The 18,455-nt window shown below is 38.4% G+C and overlaps 2 protein-coding genes across 2 annotated transcripts; both read right to left on the bottom strand.

Moving 5' to 3' along the window:
* Positions 1-316: 316 nt before the first annotated feature.
* On the bottom strand, positions 317-8,282 carry LOC114134936 (wiskott-Aldrich syndrome protein). The gene is made up of 9 exons (XM_028001810.1): positions 7,994-8,282; positions 3,303-3,443; positions 2,953-3,039; positions 1,975-2,050; positions 1,758-1,833; positions 1,606-1,675; positions 1,351-1,504; positions 1,022-1,221; positions 317-939 (listed from the first exon to the last, which is right to left on the bottom strand). Exons 1-9 carry the CDS (start codon positions 8,090-8,092, stop codon positions 829-831), a joined length of 1,014 nt encoding a protein of 337 aa, XP_027857611.1. The 5' UTR covers positions 8,093-8,282; the 3' UTR covers positions 317-828.
* Positions 8,283-9,345: 1,063 nt separating this feature from the next.
* On the bottom strand, positions 9,346-18,064 carry LOC114136162 (MAP kinase-activated protein kinase 2-like). Its single transcript, XM_028003985.1, has 11 exons — positions 17,849-18,064; positions 17,276-17,700; positions 15,480-15,619; positions 12,164-12,228; positions 12,003-12,082; positions 11,398-11,524; positions 11,184-11,259; positions 10,760-10,884; positions 10,016-10,101; positions 9,850-9,930; positions 9,346-9,738 (listed from the first exon to the last, which is right to left on the bottom strand). The coding sequence occupies exons 2-11, from the start codon at positions 17,543-17,545 to the stop codon at positions 9,499-9,501; spliced, it is 1,290 nt and encodes a 429-aa protein (XP_027859786.1). The 5' UTR covers positions 17,546-17,700; positions 17,849-18,064; the 3' UTR covers positions 9,346-9,498.
* Positions 18,065-18,455: the final 391 nt, after the last annotated feature.

Below are 18,455 nucleotides of genomic sequence, written 5' to 3'. Positions count from 1 at the left end.
CTCCAGTGCCGGTTCTTTTTAAAGTAGGTTAATTATCTTCATATATTTCCAAAACACCGTTACAATGTTTTTGTTGTGACTGCCGTTTAAAACTAGGTCATCTAGAATAATGTTGGAAGAACTCAATGGCCTGTATTTTTATGTGCATTGTAATGAAAACATCACAAATAAAAAGCCCAAAACAGACTTCTAGAACAAATTCAAGCTAACTACTGTCTCGCATTTCCCATGTAAATGTTTTATGGCTTCTCTGTAAATAATCCCCAAATGGAAAAAATGATGAAGTTTTATCAACAAAACATCACAGAAAATCTTGGATTTTTCTATGTTTATTGTGAGAAGGTGAAATACGAGTGTTCAATTCTTCACAGATAAATGTGTGGCCGTCACAATTCATGATGCTTGGAAACATTACAAACACTGACGTCAATTAAACAGTTAAATAATTAAATAGAGAGCCTCCATGGATCTTGTTCCAATTAACTGACGAAGTAGTCAGTTTTGAAAGCTGTTCTTAAAACTCCCGCCATAAACAAGAATCCAACACACATCATTTCTGCATATTTTTATTTGAAAGCTTCTGTGGAAACTTGCTGGTGATCTTTAAGTTTAAAGACGTTAAGTTTACTGAGTTGCAGACGATCATCACTTTCACGTCCCACCTATTACCTCCAGAACTTTCTTGCTGCTGCATTAATGACTTTGGGTGAGAACAACAAAAATCATAATCAGCTCATATATTGTAAGTCTTGCATATCTTAATGCATCTGCTGCTCCACCATCTACCTGGCTTCCTTAATGTATTTCTGTTTTCTTTCTTAAGTCAGCTTAATTTTGAAATTCTCGTGAGGTTTGCCGGAGCATCTGCTTTTGATTGAATACTTCTCTCAGCGCCTTCAGGATGAGATCGCTTTTTTGTGGTTCTGATGACGAGCCCACCTAAAAACACAAAGCAGTTGGTTTGGTCTTTTAGTTTAAAGAAATAGAAACGCAGACAGACAGAGACTCGAGCTCCTCTTACATCTTTAAAACTGGCACTTCTTCTCAATCGTCCAGGTCCGGGAGCAGCAGGAGGAGTATCCTGACTGTCACCTGTTCTGGTTGTGTTATCTGTTGTCTGCTCAGAGTTTTGGGTTGAGGGGACCGGTGGTAGAGGTCCTTTCTGCAAAGCGAGGGAAATGGATGCCCCTGCAGATCTTGGTAAAGTCTGTGAAACTGTGCCTATAAAATGTACCAGAGAAGTCACTCAGACTTATTCAATTGTTGATCTTTTTAAATAAAAACGTTAGTAACTGAGAGAAAATGCATTGTTTCTAAAAAAAAAAAAAAATCCTTTCGAGAGAAAATTACCTTTCTTCTTCAGCTCTTTTTGCACAGCTTTCAGTCCCCCAAACTGGTTAATGATGCAGTCGACAACTTCAGCAACGTCTTTGTTTTTAAGGTCTTCCTCGCTTAGTCTTGCCTCCATCAACAGCTTCTTCATATCAGGATCCAGATCTGAGAACTAACATCAGAAAATGGAAAGATGTATAGAGACGTTACAGTATTTCTATAGTGTTGTTGCAGTTTTACTAAGACATTATGTTTGTTATGTAGCCGGCTCACCAAACTTGGAGAGGCTGGAACCGGTGGGAAGCAAACTGGCTTTTTGTACAAATGATCCTCTTGTTTTTCCCTACAAAACACAAGCAGGGTGTAAACTGCCTTTTCAAAAGATTTCTCAGTCTTCTCAATAAAATATCAATAAAATTTCTTACTCCAAAGCAGGTGGGTTGCTTCTTGAGAAGATCTTTTCTTCAGTTTTTGACTTCCCAATCATGGCTGTCATCTTTTCTTCAAAAAGAAACATGTAACAGGAGATTAGCCAAGAATATGTCTCGTAACAGTTTCTCTTTTAATATGATATGTTATGAAGAGGACCAAACACATTTCATGTGAGACAGGACAGACAAATGTTCTGCTCCTTTTTCTAACCTTGAACATCCTCCACTGCAGACTGAAACTCCTCTGCCTCAGATTCGTTTGCAAAGTTGAGACCGACCTGGTCGGCCTGCAGGGAAGGAACAAATATTCCGATGGTGAATTACAAAAGTATTCGTTTCTCATTCTTTTTTGTTTGTTTGTTTGTTTTCAAACTAGAGCTACAAACTTTAATGTATCATGCTGGGATTTTTATAGATCGACCCCATTGGGACATGTTTTTCTGTTTTATTACTAAAAGTGTGGAAAGTTTGGTGTGCAGATGCCTTTAATGTGGTCCCAATAAATAAAATCTAGTGCAACAAGTTTCTAATATAGTGGTCATCTAATAAGTAAACACCCTTAATATTTAATCTAAGAATAAACATTTTTTTCTTTAAAAGCACCAGAGGTTTGTTAGAAAACATTAGCGAACAAACGGCATCATGGAGACCAATAAACAAAACAGACTGGTCAGGGATAAAGTTGTGGAAAGGTTCAAAGAAGCATTAGGTTGAGGAAGAGCGTAGGAGTGGGACAAAGGAAGGCTGTTGTTGAAAGAAACGCATAAAATTGGTGGTGGCAGCATCATGCTTTGCCGATGCTCTTTTTCATGGAAAAATGAAGGGAGCTACAATTGAATAGCTAACATCAAGTCATAATAATATATTTGAATGGGCTCAGTCAAAGTCTAAAGTGACAAATCTGTGACAATATCTGAAACTGTGAAGTTTACAGATGTTCTCTGTCCAATTTGAGGTTAGACTTAAAAATTGGATTCAAAATTCAGTCTCCAAAAGCGCAAAACTGTGATTAAAAAAAATAAATAGAATGGCTCCATGAATTACTAACAAAGGGGTGGGGATTAAACACCCAAACGTAAGTTAAAATTTAAGGCAGGAATGTGACAAAATGTGAAGAAGTTCAAATGGTATGAGTGCTTTTGCAAAACACACCAACACACTGACAGGCTATTCAAACAAGATGACTTACTTCTCCAGGGAAAGTATGGAAGTATGCTCGACTTGCAGCGTATTTGAAAGGAATGTACAATTCCTGCTCCCACAGTAACTTGGCACGCTGTAGGAAAGGGAGGGACAAAGCAAAAAGAAGAAGTAAAAGTGCTCATAAACTGTGAGCTGTACGTGCAACAGTGCAGATGCACCAATTTAAACAGGGCTCATTGTTTGTAGAGGAAATTGCAGATTAGAGGAAGCTGACCCATACGTGCAGCTTTGCTTTAAAACAAACCAAAATGGCTGCCACTTCACAGAGGGGAAAAAAATGTATATTTCTGCATGTGTGAGTGGGAGGAGCAACAAGCTCTCTACTGTTCTACTCACCTGGACACAATAGAGACGCAGGAAGAAGGACTGCAGAGACGTGTCCTCAATGAGGCAGACCACACCGCAGTCCACACGATGCCAGCTCCGGCTCTCACCCTCGGTTGCCTGGAGTATCTGGGCAACCGTAGTTTTGACCAACTAGAATACATTTTTTAAGTTACCACATGCAAATATATATTACATATCTTGTATTTGACTGTGACATTTATTGCATCTCCAGTAAAGATGTGCAAAAAGCAAAGGAAACAATGATTACTTTGTATTGCAGCAGCATAAACCCTCTGTCTGTCTTTTTTTTTACCTCCCTTTTTATGCTCAATGCTTTTATTGACAAAACAAACATGGATCCATGTTTAGTCTAAGCTATCACAGTTTGAATTGTTTAAACCTTTTGTAATTACTGGTTCGTCAGTAAATATGGTCAAGTTTAGGTGTGCAATCATTTTCTTTCAACTATTTCCTGAATTATGTAGATCACTATTGATCACCTTACCTGAATGATATGTTTTCTTGTATTTCCAATTTGAAGAGTGGCTATAGAAAATATCCTTCTTAACTGGGTCACTATGTTTAATATTTATAAAATTTTAAAATACCTTAGTTATATTTTGTTTGTAGTTATGGCTAATTCTGGAACTGGTGACTTTATGAAAATATGTGACTTTATGGGCTTTAAATCGACATTTGTGCACAAATATTCAGTCGGACTCATATAGCTTTGTTAAAGGAGGAGTCCTGCATTGAGTTTATGCATACACATTTAATCCACGTGGTCAAAACAAAACTAGGAAAAAATTGGAAACATTTTCATAACAAATCCTATGAGTCATAAAAACACTATATAAGAGAACGATCTGTCAGTCTATCAGTCTGCAAATAATCTATCCAAAGTCTATTTTACTTACTGTTGCTAATTTGTTTTCGCTGTTTTTCCTAGATAGTTCAGTTTTGTTTTGTCTTTTCATTCATGGTAGTCGTTCAGAGAAACTTCTCTGAACAACTTTCTGGTTCAGTTTCAGAGTTACAGAGCAGACGGGTTGCCCTACAGAAGACAAATGACGTCTTGGTATTAAACCAGCATCATCCTTTTCAATAATATCATAGCTTATTGCTTTGCTTATTGAAAGTGAAGTCTAATGAAATTTGTATTTTTTAATAAAACAAACATCATTATTTTAAAGAACAGGGATTTAATTATTTTTAAGTGGACACTGGACACATGCAACATGTTTTAGATATGGTGTGCATTAACACTAGGACTACCAAAGATTCCCAAAATGGGAATCTTCGTCCAGGTACCAGAGAGGGGCCAGTTTGGCCCTGTCCCTAGAGCTACCAGAGAGGGGCCAGTTTGGCCCTCCGAGAGAGGGTGTGAAGAGGCGCCTTTGTTATGTAAATAAGGCCATTACTGACGCACCACAAGAGGGGGGCAAAGCTGAACTCTGCATTCCATAAGAAGGGTCATTGAACACTTCAGGCTCAGGACAATGTTTGAGGTTCCAATGTTGTGAGTAAAATAAAATACAGTATAAAATATGAATATAAATCTAAATATAAAATATAAAGTGCAGGACTGACAGCAAAATAGAAGTCCACCCGTCTCTCCTGCACCCCAATGCATGCCTGATAAAGCACATGTGCATTCAGTGCTGCCATGTCAATCATGTTTGCCAGGTTTGCTGACCAGCTGTCACATAGTGATGGAACCTTAGTCACCCCCCGCAAGATTATGACTGAAATAAATGCCATTAGTTCTTGTGAACTAAATAGGTGAAGCAGTCACCTATTTATCCTCCACAGCACAAAAGGCTGCATGCAAATTTGCATGTGCAAAGTCTCCCAGATTTCTTTTGCTTACACTTTTTGCATGATTTTTTTGAGGTGGATCAACACAATTAATTTGGTTAGTTTATTTCTAAACTGTCATTTTATACCCTCTTAGCTTTATTTCAAAGAAAAACATTACTAATTTCTTTTAGAAAAACCTTTGCATACTTTTTGAAACAGATTGTATGTTTTGCAAACTCTATGTACATTTGGCAAAATGACCTGGATAATGCAGCACAACATCATGGATCAGCTGCAAAAAGTCACATCTCTCCAAAAACACTTCATGTATGCTTCAAAACTAAACTGACTAGTCGTAGGTATCATAGATACCCACCCCCAACATGGACTATTCACATCCCTACCTTCTGGCCTGACGGTCAACGACCACATGTACAATAGAACAATAGAAGAATAGAAGAATGGATGAATGGAGGCTAATTTGAGCCATCAGAGTCGTCAGTTTGGACAGGGTCTTGTGGCCCTGTTTCAGCCAGTCTGGGGAGAAATCGAAAACCTGGCCCTCTCCTAGTGCTAATCAATTTAAATTTCATGTTATTTCTTTATTTTATTTTATCTACAACTTCAAGTTGTAGATAGTCTCTATGCTGCAAAAGCGAAGTAATTTCCCTGCTTATATAATATAAAGATTATATATATGTTATATTTAGCTTAGTTTTATTTTAGCAAAAAAGCACAATGAATTATTTTTAATATTTTAAATGGAGATTTAGAAATTTTACAGACAGGTACCAGATGTATTTGTGTCTAAGTCAAGAGGTCAAGAGGCTTTTTAGTTTGCAAGAAGCAGGATGGAGAAGAGGATACAGAAGATATACAAAAAAAATATACAAAAGAACAACTGTTATTTGTTTGAATGCTTTTTATTTTTGTCATTAATAACAATAAAAAAAATACAAGAAATAAAACAATTCCGCAATTATTTGCAATAGGCACAGTGGCATTTCAGCCCTCATTCTGTGCACTGTCTGCACTGTCGGCACACATCTGGCACTGCCAGTTCATGGGCTTGCTGCATTTGCCACATGCGTATTTGAAGCAGTCAACGCATCTCCTATTTGTACTATTTTTAATGCATCGACGGTTGATTTGGCACTTCGCCCTTTTGCCTGGGCTGGGTGTGGCAGGTTGTTGGCAAAGCAGTTGCTCCTTGCACGCCTTCTTCTCACTCACATGAGAGTTAGCCAACTCTTTTGCGAGCTCCACCAGGAAGTCCACCCGTCTCTCCTGCACCCCAGTGCATGCCTGATACAGCACATGCGCATTCAGTGCTGCCATGTCAATCATGTTGTAGAACACGGCAACTGGCCACCTCTGTGTTCCTGCACGCACGCTGTACTCCCGCACCATTTTGTCCATCACATCCACACCGCACTTTGCTTTGTTATATTGTTTGATGGTGTTTGGCTTTCTTCTGGTGGTATCCTCAGTCTCAACCACGCTGTGCATGCTGCTGAGAATGTAAACGACCTTCTTCCTTTTGGGCACATACACAGGCAGCGTGGCATCAGAGGTTGAAAACACCTGAGTGGTGAATTCAGTGCGATCCTTACGTTTAGTGGATTGTGGAATTTCCCTGCGACACTTGTTGACTGTGCCGAGGATGGTGGTTTTCCGGCTACGCAGTCGTTGCGCAAGTGACAGTGATGTGAAGAAATTGTCCGTGGTTACAGTTCTGCCCTTGTCCATGAACGGTTCCATCAGCCTCATCACTACAGTCTCGGACAGTCTCTCCCCGCTGGGACGACTGGGGTCCTTGCCAAGATATGGGAAGACATTGCAGATGTACTTTGATTTCAAGTCGCAAGCCACCCAAAACTTGATGCCAAACTTGTCCGGTTTTGTTGCTATGTATTGAAGGAAACAGCAGCGGGTTTTAGTGGGGAAAAGCTGTTCATCAACAATGATGTGTCGACCAGGGTTGTAGGATGAATTCTGCATAAGTAATTCCAAAGCCTCTTCAGCATTCATCAGCTTCTGTGTCCTCTTCGCCATCTTGATTCTTGCAAACTAAAAAGCTGAGTGAATGTCCAGATATTTATACTCCACAGCACAAAAGGCAGCATGCAAATTTGCATGTACAAAGTCTCCCAGATCTGGGAACCACCAGAAGTAGTTATTTTCAAAATTTCTATCCTGTTCCAAGGACAATCAGCGTGAAAGTTGATGTAGTGAGTTTGGCTCTCCTCCCCCCTGCTCATCTACAGGGATGCTAATTAGACCATTCAGAGTCGTCAGTTTGGCCACATTTGGATGCTAATAACCCAGTTTGGCCCTCTCTCGGTAGCTCTAAGAAGATACCCAATCTGGCCCCTCTTGGTAGAGATAGGAATTTCTCAAAATCCTGGTAATCCTAGTGTTAATGATTACCACTAAGAAATTGCAAGTTTACTTAATTGATTTCATAAGACCATAAGAGTTGGTACCCAACATTATTTATGGCAATGTGAGGGATCAAAATCTAATTAGAGGTAGAGATGTTTTTATTTCTATCTGTGGAGTAAACAAAAAGGATTCAATAATCTGTCTCTAAGTTGATCTTAGTTTCAGTGGCTTTGGTCATCCTAACGGTGTCACCAACAAAAATCGGTGTTCCAGACGGAGGCCGCTGGCCGACCGGACAAACATCGGCTATCAGGAAAACTAAAGCCCATTCACCCTGCAGACCTCCTGATAGAAGCAGCTGATAACATAGAAACTGTCATTACTATAGGAATCATGCTTTTATAGGAGCAAAAATCAACCACATAAATAAAGGTTTAGTTCTGTGTTAAATTTTTCTACCTATTTACCACATTTGACTAATTTGGTTCTGTAAAGTTGCTCTAAACTGAACTGACCTTGCAGTGCGGTTCTAGCAGACGAACGAGGATGCCTTTCTCACGGATCGTCAGCAGATCACTCATTATATGAGACTGGAAGATCTGACTGAGCGCCATCACTTCCACTTGGTCTTCTGCTCAGCTCAGCTGCCTCAAGCCTTTCCTTGCGTCCTGTCTAAATGTGTCCATTGAGTCCTTTCTGATCTTCATACCTGCTCTGAATGTCTTCAGTTCCCTCCCGTGAAACCAGCATTTATGCAAATTTATGGACAGTGGGTGAACAGAGCACATTTTTGAATAGGCAAATCTGTTTATGTGCTGTAGCTGTCAGAGAGCCACCATGAAAGAGTTCAACCTGTTCAGCTCATGCACACACATGTCCACATAGAGCTGCAATCATTACCAATTTAGCCCAAGCAAATGTTTGAAACTGGTGTTGCATTTCCACTTGGGTATTCAAATCTGAACTACACCTGTACTTTAAAAACTGTTAAATTACAAGAATTCCATTTGGATGAAGTTTGTTCATTTATATATTCTTTTTGCAGGCTTTAATTCACATTTGGGTCAAAATATTTGTTTGTCCTGCTGGAATCTAATTCTGTTCAGCCTCTAACAAGTTTACTTTGAGTATTGACACTTATTTAACCCCATCCAACTTCCCATTGAGTCTCTTCTTTGTCCATTGATATCCATTGATAAACTGTTAGAATATTAATAAAATGCTGGGTCTGTTATCCAAGGAGCACTTTGTAAAGCATATACAAATAAAAACTACTTTGATTTCATCGATAAAATAATATCTAAACACACAACTATTAACTGGAAGGTTCTAATTATGTGACCCTTTAAACTCTCCAGATAAATAGTTATGTTATATACAGCTCTGAAAAAAAATGAAGATCCCACTGCACTGAACCCCAATGAAAACCTCCTGGTTGTTCCACCAAATATTGATTTCTGAACTCTTCCTGAATTAAAACATTAGTTTTGTTGTTCCTAAATGAATACAAACTTGTTTTCTTTGCATTATTTGAGGTCTGAAAGCGCTGCATCTTTTTCGTTATTTTGACCATTTCTCATTTTCTGCAAATAAATACTAAAGTTTTGATTTGAACATGTTGTCAGTACTTCATAGAATAAAGGAACAGTGTTTATTTTACTTAAACATTTATCTATAAAATTTAAAATCAGAGAAAAGTATCATTTTGCAGTGGTCTTTTATCTTTTTTTCCAGAGCTGTGAACCATTATATTTAATAAACACCATTTATCTTTTTTACTCTCATTTGAAATTTTTTTTTGCTTTTGTTAGAGAGTAAATAACTTGTTGTGTGCGGATTTATCTTCGGTGTAAAAAATGACAGGAAATGTGTTAAACAAAATTTATTTTTGTGCTTCAGAGCTAAAATTGTTCAAATACAAATGTGATTTTTTTTCTACTAATGAGTAATGAAACACAAACAATAAAGACACAAAGTAAATGATATGTGGAGGGAGTATTGCGTACAGCTTGGTTTTACACTAATTTTGTCCAGAAATTGTTTTACCATGCTCTTCATTAAAGGCCACCTCGTTCTGACTGATGCACCCCACGCCTCCATCCCTGCTGCCCCTGTCTGCGCCCTCTGCATGGCCTGTAGCGCCACCTGCTGGCCTGTTGCGTCTCTTGTTTAGCAGAGGGTTGTTGGACGTGTCCAAGTCCTTAATCTTCACCTGGTCGTAGTCCACACGCATGGTGGCCAGAGCGCTGGTCATTCCCTCCTGCAGGAACAGGTTGAGATATAAATGTGATCTGGTACGTGTCTGCCACCTAGTGGCAATTTTCTAAAAATGCACACAAGAAAAACTCCATGCAGATGGACCGAGCGTCACCTTCACATCGTCCCACAGCTCCATGTCTTCTGTCAAAACCCGAGACGTGTGCAGAGGTGTTTGTGGGACCGCCATCGACTGCTGTTGGGTCAAAGCATAAACATCACACACAGAACAGACTACTGTTATGATTTAGAGACAGAGAGAAAGCAAAGTATGAACTTACACTGATCCAGGGATGGTTCATGAACTGACCGATGGTCATCCTCTCACTGGGGTCTGTCTTCAGCAGCTGAACAATCAGCTGTTTGGCTGCAGGTACAGAAGCAAACAGCCCTTACTGTAATGTGCTTTTATGACAATGCATTTAGATGCTACAATTAACTGAATTCAAGCAAGATATATGTTACGTCCAAAACCAGAGAAAGCATTATGTTCCCTAAACATGCAGCCTGTTTTCAGAGCTTCTGTTCTGTGCTAAAACTTTAAATCTTTACTAAATCTCTTTATATGTTGCAGCTAATAAACTTTGAACTTCTCAACTCCTTCAGTTTAGTCAACTAAATGTTACATTTGATCTTATGCCTTGTATTATTGGCATTCTGTCACAAAGACATTCTTATTCCTTCTTGTATACTTTTTACATTTTTCTTTTAAATTTTGACCCAACACTGTTTAATCTGTTAGTGTAGCAGGTAACAGGTGACATGGTAATGGACAGAAAAGGAGCAAAAAAGGAAGATTTCAAGGAAAGATTCATCAAGCGTTGATCCACAAAAAAACTGAACTTTGAGGTTTTTTGCAGGTTAAATACCTCTTCTAGTTTTCAGTGCATAAAATCTAAAATAAACGGTTTAATAATTATAACTCTGTTGTGTTAATTCAGGATATTCTTGTGATTAAAATAAATAAAATACATGTTATTTACTTATTTAATTTGTGTGCTGTAGTAAATGGTAAAAATACTGACCTTCCTCAGAAACGTCAACCCACTCAGGGTTGGGAAACTCATACTGGCCCAGTCTGATCCTCTGTTTCATACCTGGAGAGATGGCCTGGCCTGTGTTGGAGTAGAACGGGGGAAATCCACAGAGTCTGCAAAACAAACAAACAAAAAAACAAATCAACAGATAAAGGGACAAAAGAAGAGAAAAGAAAATGGAAACAAATAAAATAAAAGTCAGAAAACAGATAGTAAATTAAAATTAAGAAGAAGATATTAGAAAGAACAGGAAATAAGAAAAGAAATAAACAACGAAAAGGAAAAGACAAAGAAAAAAGTAAGAGACAAATTTAAATAAAACATCAGAGAAAATTATTTTTTTTTGTTTTAGCAGCTGAGTAGCACATCTATATAATAAGCTGAATGAGGTCGAGACATACATGATACTCACAGGATGTACATGATGACCCCCAGAGACCACATGTCACATGACTTGTCGTATTTCTCCGGCCCGAGCACTTCAGGCGCTGCATGGAGAAAACAAGAATAAAACAAATCAGTAACGAGCAAAGACAGATGCTCCAAAGTGATGCAACATAAAAAGTTGACATCAATCAGTCATATAACGGCTGATAGTAGCTTCCAGTGGTGGTTAAAGCTCTCACCAACATAATACGGGGTGTAACACGGGGTTTGGAGGGAATTGTGCATTTTAGTCTCCTTTGCAAAGCCAAAGTCGGTCAGTTTTAACGTAGCATTGCTGTCCTTCGTCGTGTAGAGCAGGTTCTCAGGCTGCAACAGTAAAAAAGAAAAGTGAAATATGAATCCTCCTTTATGCTTTACTAAGGCTGGACAATAAATCAATAACAATATCAATAGATTATACGTCTGATCAATAATTTCACTGAACTCCGATCCAAAGCCGCACAGCATTCTGGGTGATGTAGGTAGAGGAAAAAGCTTTATCTGCTCAACCCTTCGTAGACAGCTAAGCTAGGTGGGTGGCATCAAGTAACTCACTCACTTTTTGGTTACCTAGCAACAATCTGCTGAGTAACACGCACTGCAGCAGTTTAAGGTTTGCAAACATGCCGCATAACTGCTTTAAAAAAAAACCCAATGACGTCACTGGCTTGGCTAGTATATAATTTAGTAATTTAAATATATTTCATATATTTAAAACAAAAAGGTAATCGATAATTATTGATATCGACTGATATAAAATCCTTATATCATGATTTTTCACCCATATTGTAACATATTGTGTTACCTTCACGTCTCTGTGAGCGATGTCCACATGGTGGAGGTACGCTATGGCCGTGCCAATGTCGTGCATGATCTCCGACACCTCTGAGGGACAAGTTCAACGTAAACACTGAGGCGAATCTGACGAGACATGAATCAGGCGGCTGAACAGAAGATCTGAACCACCTCTCTCAGTGAAGGCCTGGTCCCCTCTGACCTGGATGCGGCTGAACAGCTCCCCTCCCTCCATGCTGAGACAAGGTGGACAAAAGAGATGAGAACTGGGACAGAGTGGACACTCTTGGCAAACGCTTATGGGACGGTTCTCCACAGCACATTAGAACAAAGCAAACCATTGTGCCTGGTCAATTAGTGTTTAGAGAAGGTCACTCTTCAGAGCAAAACCCAACTCAGTGCAGATTATAACACATATTTAACATGATTTATATAAAAAAGCAGAAAAGCTCTGCAAAAACACAAAATCTTACAAAGTAATTTTGGTCTCGTTTCCAGTGCAAATACAATAGACAAAACTAACTTACAAGTAACTTTTCAGCAAAATCAAAGAGATTGTTTTACGCCAATTATTTCTTAATATTGATTAAAAATTCCTAGTACCACTAGGAGATTATTTTACTTACAGCAAGACATTTTTCCATGTCTTCAGTGAAAACATCTGCCAATGTAACTAGTACTTTTTCATCAACATTAAGGAATTATTGCCTTAACACAAGCTCCTATTTCTTGCTGAAAAGTTACTTGTAGGTTGGTTTTGTCTTATTTCAAGTGTACTGAGATATTTGCACACACAAAAACTAGAATAAAAATACTTGGAAAGATTTTGTGTTTTTGCAGGGTAAAATGTAATATTTTACAAGTGATTTCCAAATTACCCCAGCTTTATTTGAATATGATCCATATATTACTTGTGCTCTCTGTACACAGCCTTACTGTCTGTTTCAGGATTTTGCTGCTTGGTTGTAAGAGCCTGGATGGAATAGCTCCACCTGAATAGTCAGAACATTTACACCAACACAACCCAATTAGAGCTCCGGGATTCAAAAACTAGCTACTTTTGGGACATTTACAGAGTCAGTGTCAAAATCAGAGGTAAAACATTTTAAAGGTGGCTGCAAATCTGTAGAACAGTCTAGTTTTGTTACTGACGCCTCCTAAAGTCAATCATTTTAATTTCCCTAATTAAAACCCATTGGTTTTCAGTCACTTTTAATATTAGTTTAACGTTTTACTTAAATTACTTTTCATTAAAAAAAAAATCTCATTTAAATGTACTTATATTCAGCTGAAACTACATTTATATACACTGTGCAGTGTATATACAAACAAAAGACAAATAATCTTTCCCCCCCATCACTGCTTAACTTAACTTTCCCTGTTTTAGGTCAGTTATGATGAACAAAATTATTTCCATTCGCTAAATATGAGAATGATGACAAAGAAGATTTAGATTGAGATTTTTTTGTTTGCTTCTTCAGAAACTTAAAAAATAGAAAACTGTGCACCTTCACAAGTATGGTTTATCCTTGAGTTCAAGTTCAAGATGCATGAAGAAGCCACAGTCTTCTGTTCCAACAACTAGGGAGGCAACCGATTTGATATTACCCTGAACCTCCAGGATGGGGCTCTGTAGCAGAAAGTCCAAAAATGATGGATGGGATTCATTTTCTCAATAATATATCCGAGGTTAAGCTTTTCGACAGCTCATTTAAAAGGGACTTAAGCTTCTGCAGAGACATAGAAAGCAAATTCTCCAATTAATGTTAAATTTTATTGTTAAACTTTTTATGTTAGAAGTATAACTGTTTTTTTATGTTTTGGACCTCAAACAGACACAATCACAACACCCTAGGAATGTTTCTCAGTAACACTTTCCAGGCACGTAAGGCCATTTTATTGCATAATCAAGTAACTATGCTGTCTTAAGCTATTATAACGATGCTGTATACTGTATAGCAAAAAAATAATAATTACTTCGCAATCTGACGCCTTGAAATTGGGCAACCGAATGGTTGCCACGGGAGACTAAACGATTTCTCAAACGAGCAGGAAAGAATCAAAGCCACACTCCATATATGTTTTTGATGAGGCAATTACATAACATGTTGTAAAGCTCAAAAGAGTTGATTTTACATAACTCCGGCCCTTTCAGACAGAAAGAAAAAATAGGGAATTACCTTAATTTATTACATGTTTGAAAATTAAGAGTTTTCACCGAGTTTAGAGCAACTTCTATGCAAAAAACAACAACAAAAAAACAACGTTCTGACTACCAGTATTGATGTTGACGTATTTTCTGGCTCATCACTTTAGTGCAACAAAGGTAGTGATGGCAGAAGTCTGCAACCATTACACTGAATTAAAATACAGCTAAAGTTTTGGAGTTTTGAGTGACTTTGTATACAGTAGGTTACAGAGTAAACGCTCACAAACTTGGCAGGTTTTAAGCTACTGAGGAGGAGTGATTTGGGCGAGTCTGTCAACATCAGATCATGTGTTTCACATAAATATCAGCACTAATCAAAATGCAGACCAAAAACAGTCCAGGGGAGATTAAGGGTTCAGGGTAAACAGGATTCAGAGGATAAACGTTCAGGACAGCATAACAGTAACATCCCTTAAAGCCAAACTGGGCCAAACCAGAACAAGCAAGTTTAATTTATAAAGAACTTTAAAAACAGCAGACACTGACAAAAGCGCTGATAATTGTGAATAAAATAATTAAAAAGAAACAGAATGAAATATTTAAAAGTTTAACGTAAAGTAAAGCAAAAGTTAAAAAAAACAAAACATGTTATAGACACACAAAAAAACCACATTAAAATAAAAAACTTCTGGTTCACAGGCGATAGAAAGGTGGAAAAATAAATATTGATCTAAGTCAGAGATCAAGTTGCTGTTTTTAACTTGAGAGCAAATGTAAAAAAAAAAAACAAGGCATTTTGTGGCCATATTTTTATTCAAAATAGCTTGAATTTAGTTGTGGGAGTTGAGACACAGGTTTTGTGGAAAGGTCTTACCTCTAAGCTTTTTAAGAGAGGAAAAAGTGGAGCACACCAGAACAAGTTCTTCTTTTGAACAACTACCAAAAAGCCATGAACAAATAAAAAGCAAGCCGTTTTGATTACGCCTCGGTGAATCATCTGGCATTTTTCTCCCTGACTTGCATTTATGAGCTTTCTGTTGTTTAACTTGATTTCACCATCCTTGTTGCCTGAAACAAAGATGGTGACTCTGGTTACAGAGTCCCAAAAACATTCAGACGTAATACAATGACAGGGCAAAGTAAATTGTCATTTATGGTTAGTTTTCTGCTTTTGGTTTAAACATTGTTTAGGGCCAAATTTTAATGAAACCCCAGTTTTTAGCTGTGGAGTTTAAAAAGATTAGGAGACTTCTTGTAGTTCCAGGTAGTTATTATCTGTTTGGCACCAAGTGGTAAGCTGTTTATGTCTGAACGTGTTCAATTGTTGGTGACACTCACCACTCCATCACAATGAGCAGACATTTCTTCCCCTGGTGCATGTTCTCGTACAGGCTGAGGATTCGCACGATGTGGGGGCCTCCTGACACTCGCCAGTGAAGATCCACCTCGCGTCTGGCTTTAGGAGTGTCATAGAGAATCTGACGAAACACCAAAAATACATTTCTCATGTTCATGTAAAACCAGAGTTATTGTTAGTTCGTCGTCATCCAAAGCTGCAACTTCACATAAAAATGCATTAGCACTGAAACTATGAGACTGTATTCAGTAAAATGATTCATTTATGAGGCGAAGGGCATGACGTTCCCCCCCGGATCCACGCTTCAATCCTTGAGAAAATCACAAGTGCAATCTGAATCCTGGAAGAGCAATGAATGTGAGAAAACGTTCAGCTTCACTGGAGGAGTCTGTCCAAGTCCACTCTGCCAACACATAACAAGCAGCGCAGGGGAAGTTTATCCCAGCCAGCAGAGCGAGAGCTGAAAGTGTTTCCTGTTGTCAGGTGTTGCCTCAAATTAGGTGCAAGAGCCGTCTGAGCAATAATGATGTGTTTATAGGTATTCAGAAAAGTAGCTTTCGAAGTTTCAGTGAATGTTATGTCTGACAGCTGAATGCATTCAGCTGGAATAAATAACGTGACGTAACAGAAGATTTGAACAGGTCGTGTACAAATGTTTGTCGGGAGAAAAGTTGAAGGCTAACGCAAGCAGGAACATTATCTACAGAAAAGGCCTTAGTGAAGAAAGAGGCACTTAAAAGCGCACCAGAATTTTTTTCTAAATATAGAGAAAATTTAACACATCTGTTTGGTATTATTCCACAAACACAACAAGAATAAACATTTAATTTCAGTTTGTTTGAATGAATAAAGGCATTTTAAAGCGGTTTGTTAGGGTTGGAGAAAAACGCAGTTCTCACTTTACTGCTAGTTCATTCTAAGAAGAAAAAGAAAACACAGTTTGAAGGGAAAAAAGTTTCTTAAAAAGCAACAATAATTGAATAAAGAAAATTTTAAAAGTTGTAAATGTTTAACTATAATTACTTTTTCAATTCTATTGAAAACGATCTTCCTCTGACAAGTTATTTCACCTGCAAAATTTGACAACCACTGAATGGAAATGAAAATTCAGTGTGCTAATTTCAAACCCAAACCCGTTTTGTTCAGTCCAGGCCCAAGTCAGGAAAATCACACTAATTAGGTGTTTTTTTTAACCAGCTGTTTTGAAGAGTGTGCTACTCATAAATGAGTCCTGACCAGGAAGGCAGGAGCTCCCAACATTTCACCATAGCTGTTTAGTCATAGCTTCAACAGACTTTCCAAAGAAAAACTCTTGGACGAAGTCACTTGCTCTTCCTGTTTATTGTTTAGAAAGCTCTGCTGCAACGTGCTACTTGTTGATTAAATCTATGAGCTCATTCCTGAACATTCACAGTGGAGCGGATGAGAGGAAAATTACAACTTTTGTTAAATGTCAGAGTCATACAGATTATTATGCAATGTCATTACAGAGCATATCATTGTCCAGGCAGCGGGAAAAAAAGGGGAAATAAAACAAAGAGAAAGCTGAAAGCGACACAGACAGCACATCACTGTCTGGGCAGTCCGCTGACAGATTTGTTATTGGATTACTGCTTAAAATTTATTTATGTAATAATTATATTTGAATAAATATAATAAACAACAAGAAAGTTAATTAACTTGCGCTAATGTTGGACATTAAAGCATAAATAAAAAAGATTGAGAGGAAATTGGTTATTGATGGTTTTTAATACATTGAATGAAAGGAAATACAAACCTTCAGGGCGCATTTCTCCCCCGTTTTCTTACAGTAACACTCCAGCACTTTGCCATTGATTCCCAGACCAAGAACCTGAGACGTGATCTTATAGTCATCCGTCACCGCGTTTCTCCTAAACTCCACTTTAGGGTAAGCAGGTGGCAGGAGCCCCGCTGTGCTGCTGCTGCTGCTGCCCAGGCTGGAGGAGCCGCTGCTGCGGAGCGCTGTCCCGTGTTGCCCGGGGCTTGGAGTCCCCTCCTGCTCCTCCTCCTCCTCAATATGAAGCATTTTCACTTAAAACCGAACCGACTGAAGCTCACTGCCGTCTCCAACAGGAGCAATCCAGCGGCATTGTGATCCAACAAGAGGACTTCGGTATTTCCAGACTGTTTAGACTGCAAAAGCAAAAAAACAAAAAACAAAAAAAAAAAGAAGAGGCAAATCTGAAAATAAAGAAAAAGAGGTTCTCAGAAAAGGGCGGAGGTTTAAGCGGAACCGTTATGTCCGCAAAAAGTAAAGATAAGAGCAACTTAAAACTTAATTTGAAACATTGAAAATGAGCATAAATAATAATAGGAAAATCAGTTCCACCCCCTATGCGGTCCTCATTACAGATCCCTGCCGCTTTCTGAGGGAACATCAACCTCTGTAACCCTTTACGTCAGCGCGGAAAGCTCAAGTTCAGTCACCATTCACAGATTTCTTAAAGGAACAGGCGCGTAACGACGGACAACCAGCAGGGACGGATAGAAAGCTGAGAACAGTGCTGGTCATCGTCCGACCTCACGGCTGCTGAAACGGAAACTTGATCCCTGGAAAAAATATCGCAGCCAGCGGGAAAACATTAACTTATGGCAGGTCATTGTTACATATATTCAAACCACAAACAGAGGCGTTGTTAAGATCCTGCAGGATTGGGGGCTTAACCTGGCCCAACAATAATAAGTTATGTTGTATTAAAATATTCTGGAACATACTCCAGTCTTTTCCCTGTAGGCAGTTTTTTTTCTTCTTTTTACCAAAAATGGTAGAATTGTTAGAAGTCTTTGAACATGGGTTAAATAGTATTTCATTTACGACTGAGAATGACTTGCTTTAAAACAAAAAATGTTTGGTGATATCTTAAAAAATTTAGACTGATTTTGCTCGTGTAGTCAGAAAAAATGTTTTCAAATGCTCAGAAGCCGTGCTCACCCCA

Source organism: Xiphophorus couchianus, chromosome 20 (assembly GCF_001444195.1).
Source record: "Xiphophorus couchianus chromosome 20, X_couchianus-1.0, whole genome shotgun sequence".
In the NCBI taxonomy this organism is placed as follows: domain Eukaryota; kingdom Metazoa; phylum Chordata; class Actinopteri; order Cyprinodontiformes; family Poeciliidae; genus Xiphophorus; species Xiphophorus couchianus.
Note: the sequence above shows the minus strand (reverse complement) of the source record. Positions and strands in the feature narration are given on the sequence as shown.

What these genes read in the sequence shown, in the direction of transcription:
- LOC114136162 (XM_028003985.1), bottom strand. Translation starts at nt 17,545, where the DNA reads ATGCTTCATATTGAGGAGGAGGAGGAGCAGGAGGGGACTCCAAGCCCC. An exon ending in TCGCTCACAGAGACGTGAAG is followed by an intron (nt 11,525 to 12,002) that starts GTAACACAATAT and finishes TTACTGTTGCAG; the next exon opens with CCTGAGAACCTGCTCTACAC. An exon ending in AGCTGTGGGACGATGTGAAG is followed by an intron (nt 9,739 to 9,849) that starts GTGACGCTCGGT and finishes CTGTTCCTGCAG; the next exon opens with GAGGGAATGACCAGCGCTCT.
- LOC114134936 (XM_028001810.1), bottom strand. Translation starts at nt 8,092, where the DNA reads ATGGCGCTCAGTCAGATCTTCCAGTCTCATATAATGAGTGATCTGCTG. An exon ending in AAAAGAGCTGAAGAAGAAAG is followed by an intron (nt 1,222 to 1,350) that starts GTAATTTTCTCT and finishes TACATTTTATAG; the next exon opens with GCACAGTTTCACAGACTTTA. An exon ending in GAAGTGCCAGTTTTAAAGAT is followed by an intron (nt 940 to 1,021) that starts GTAAGAGGAGCT and finishes TTGTGTTTTTAG; the next exon opens with GTGGGCTCGTCATCAGAACC.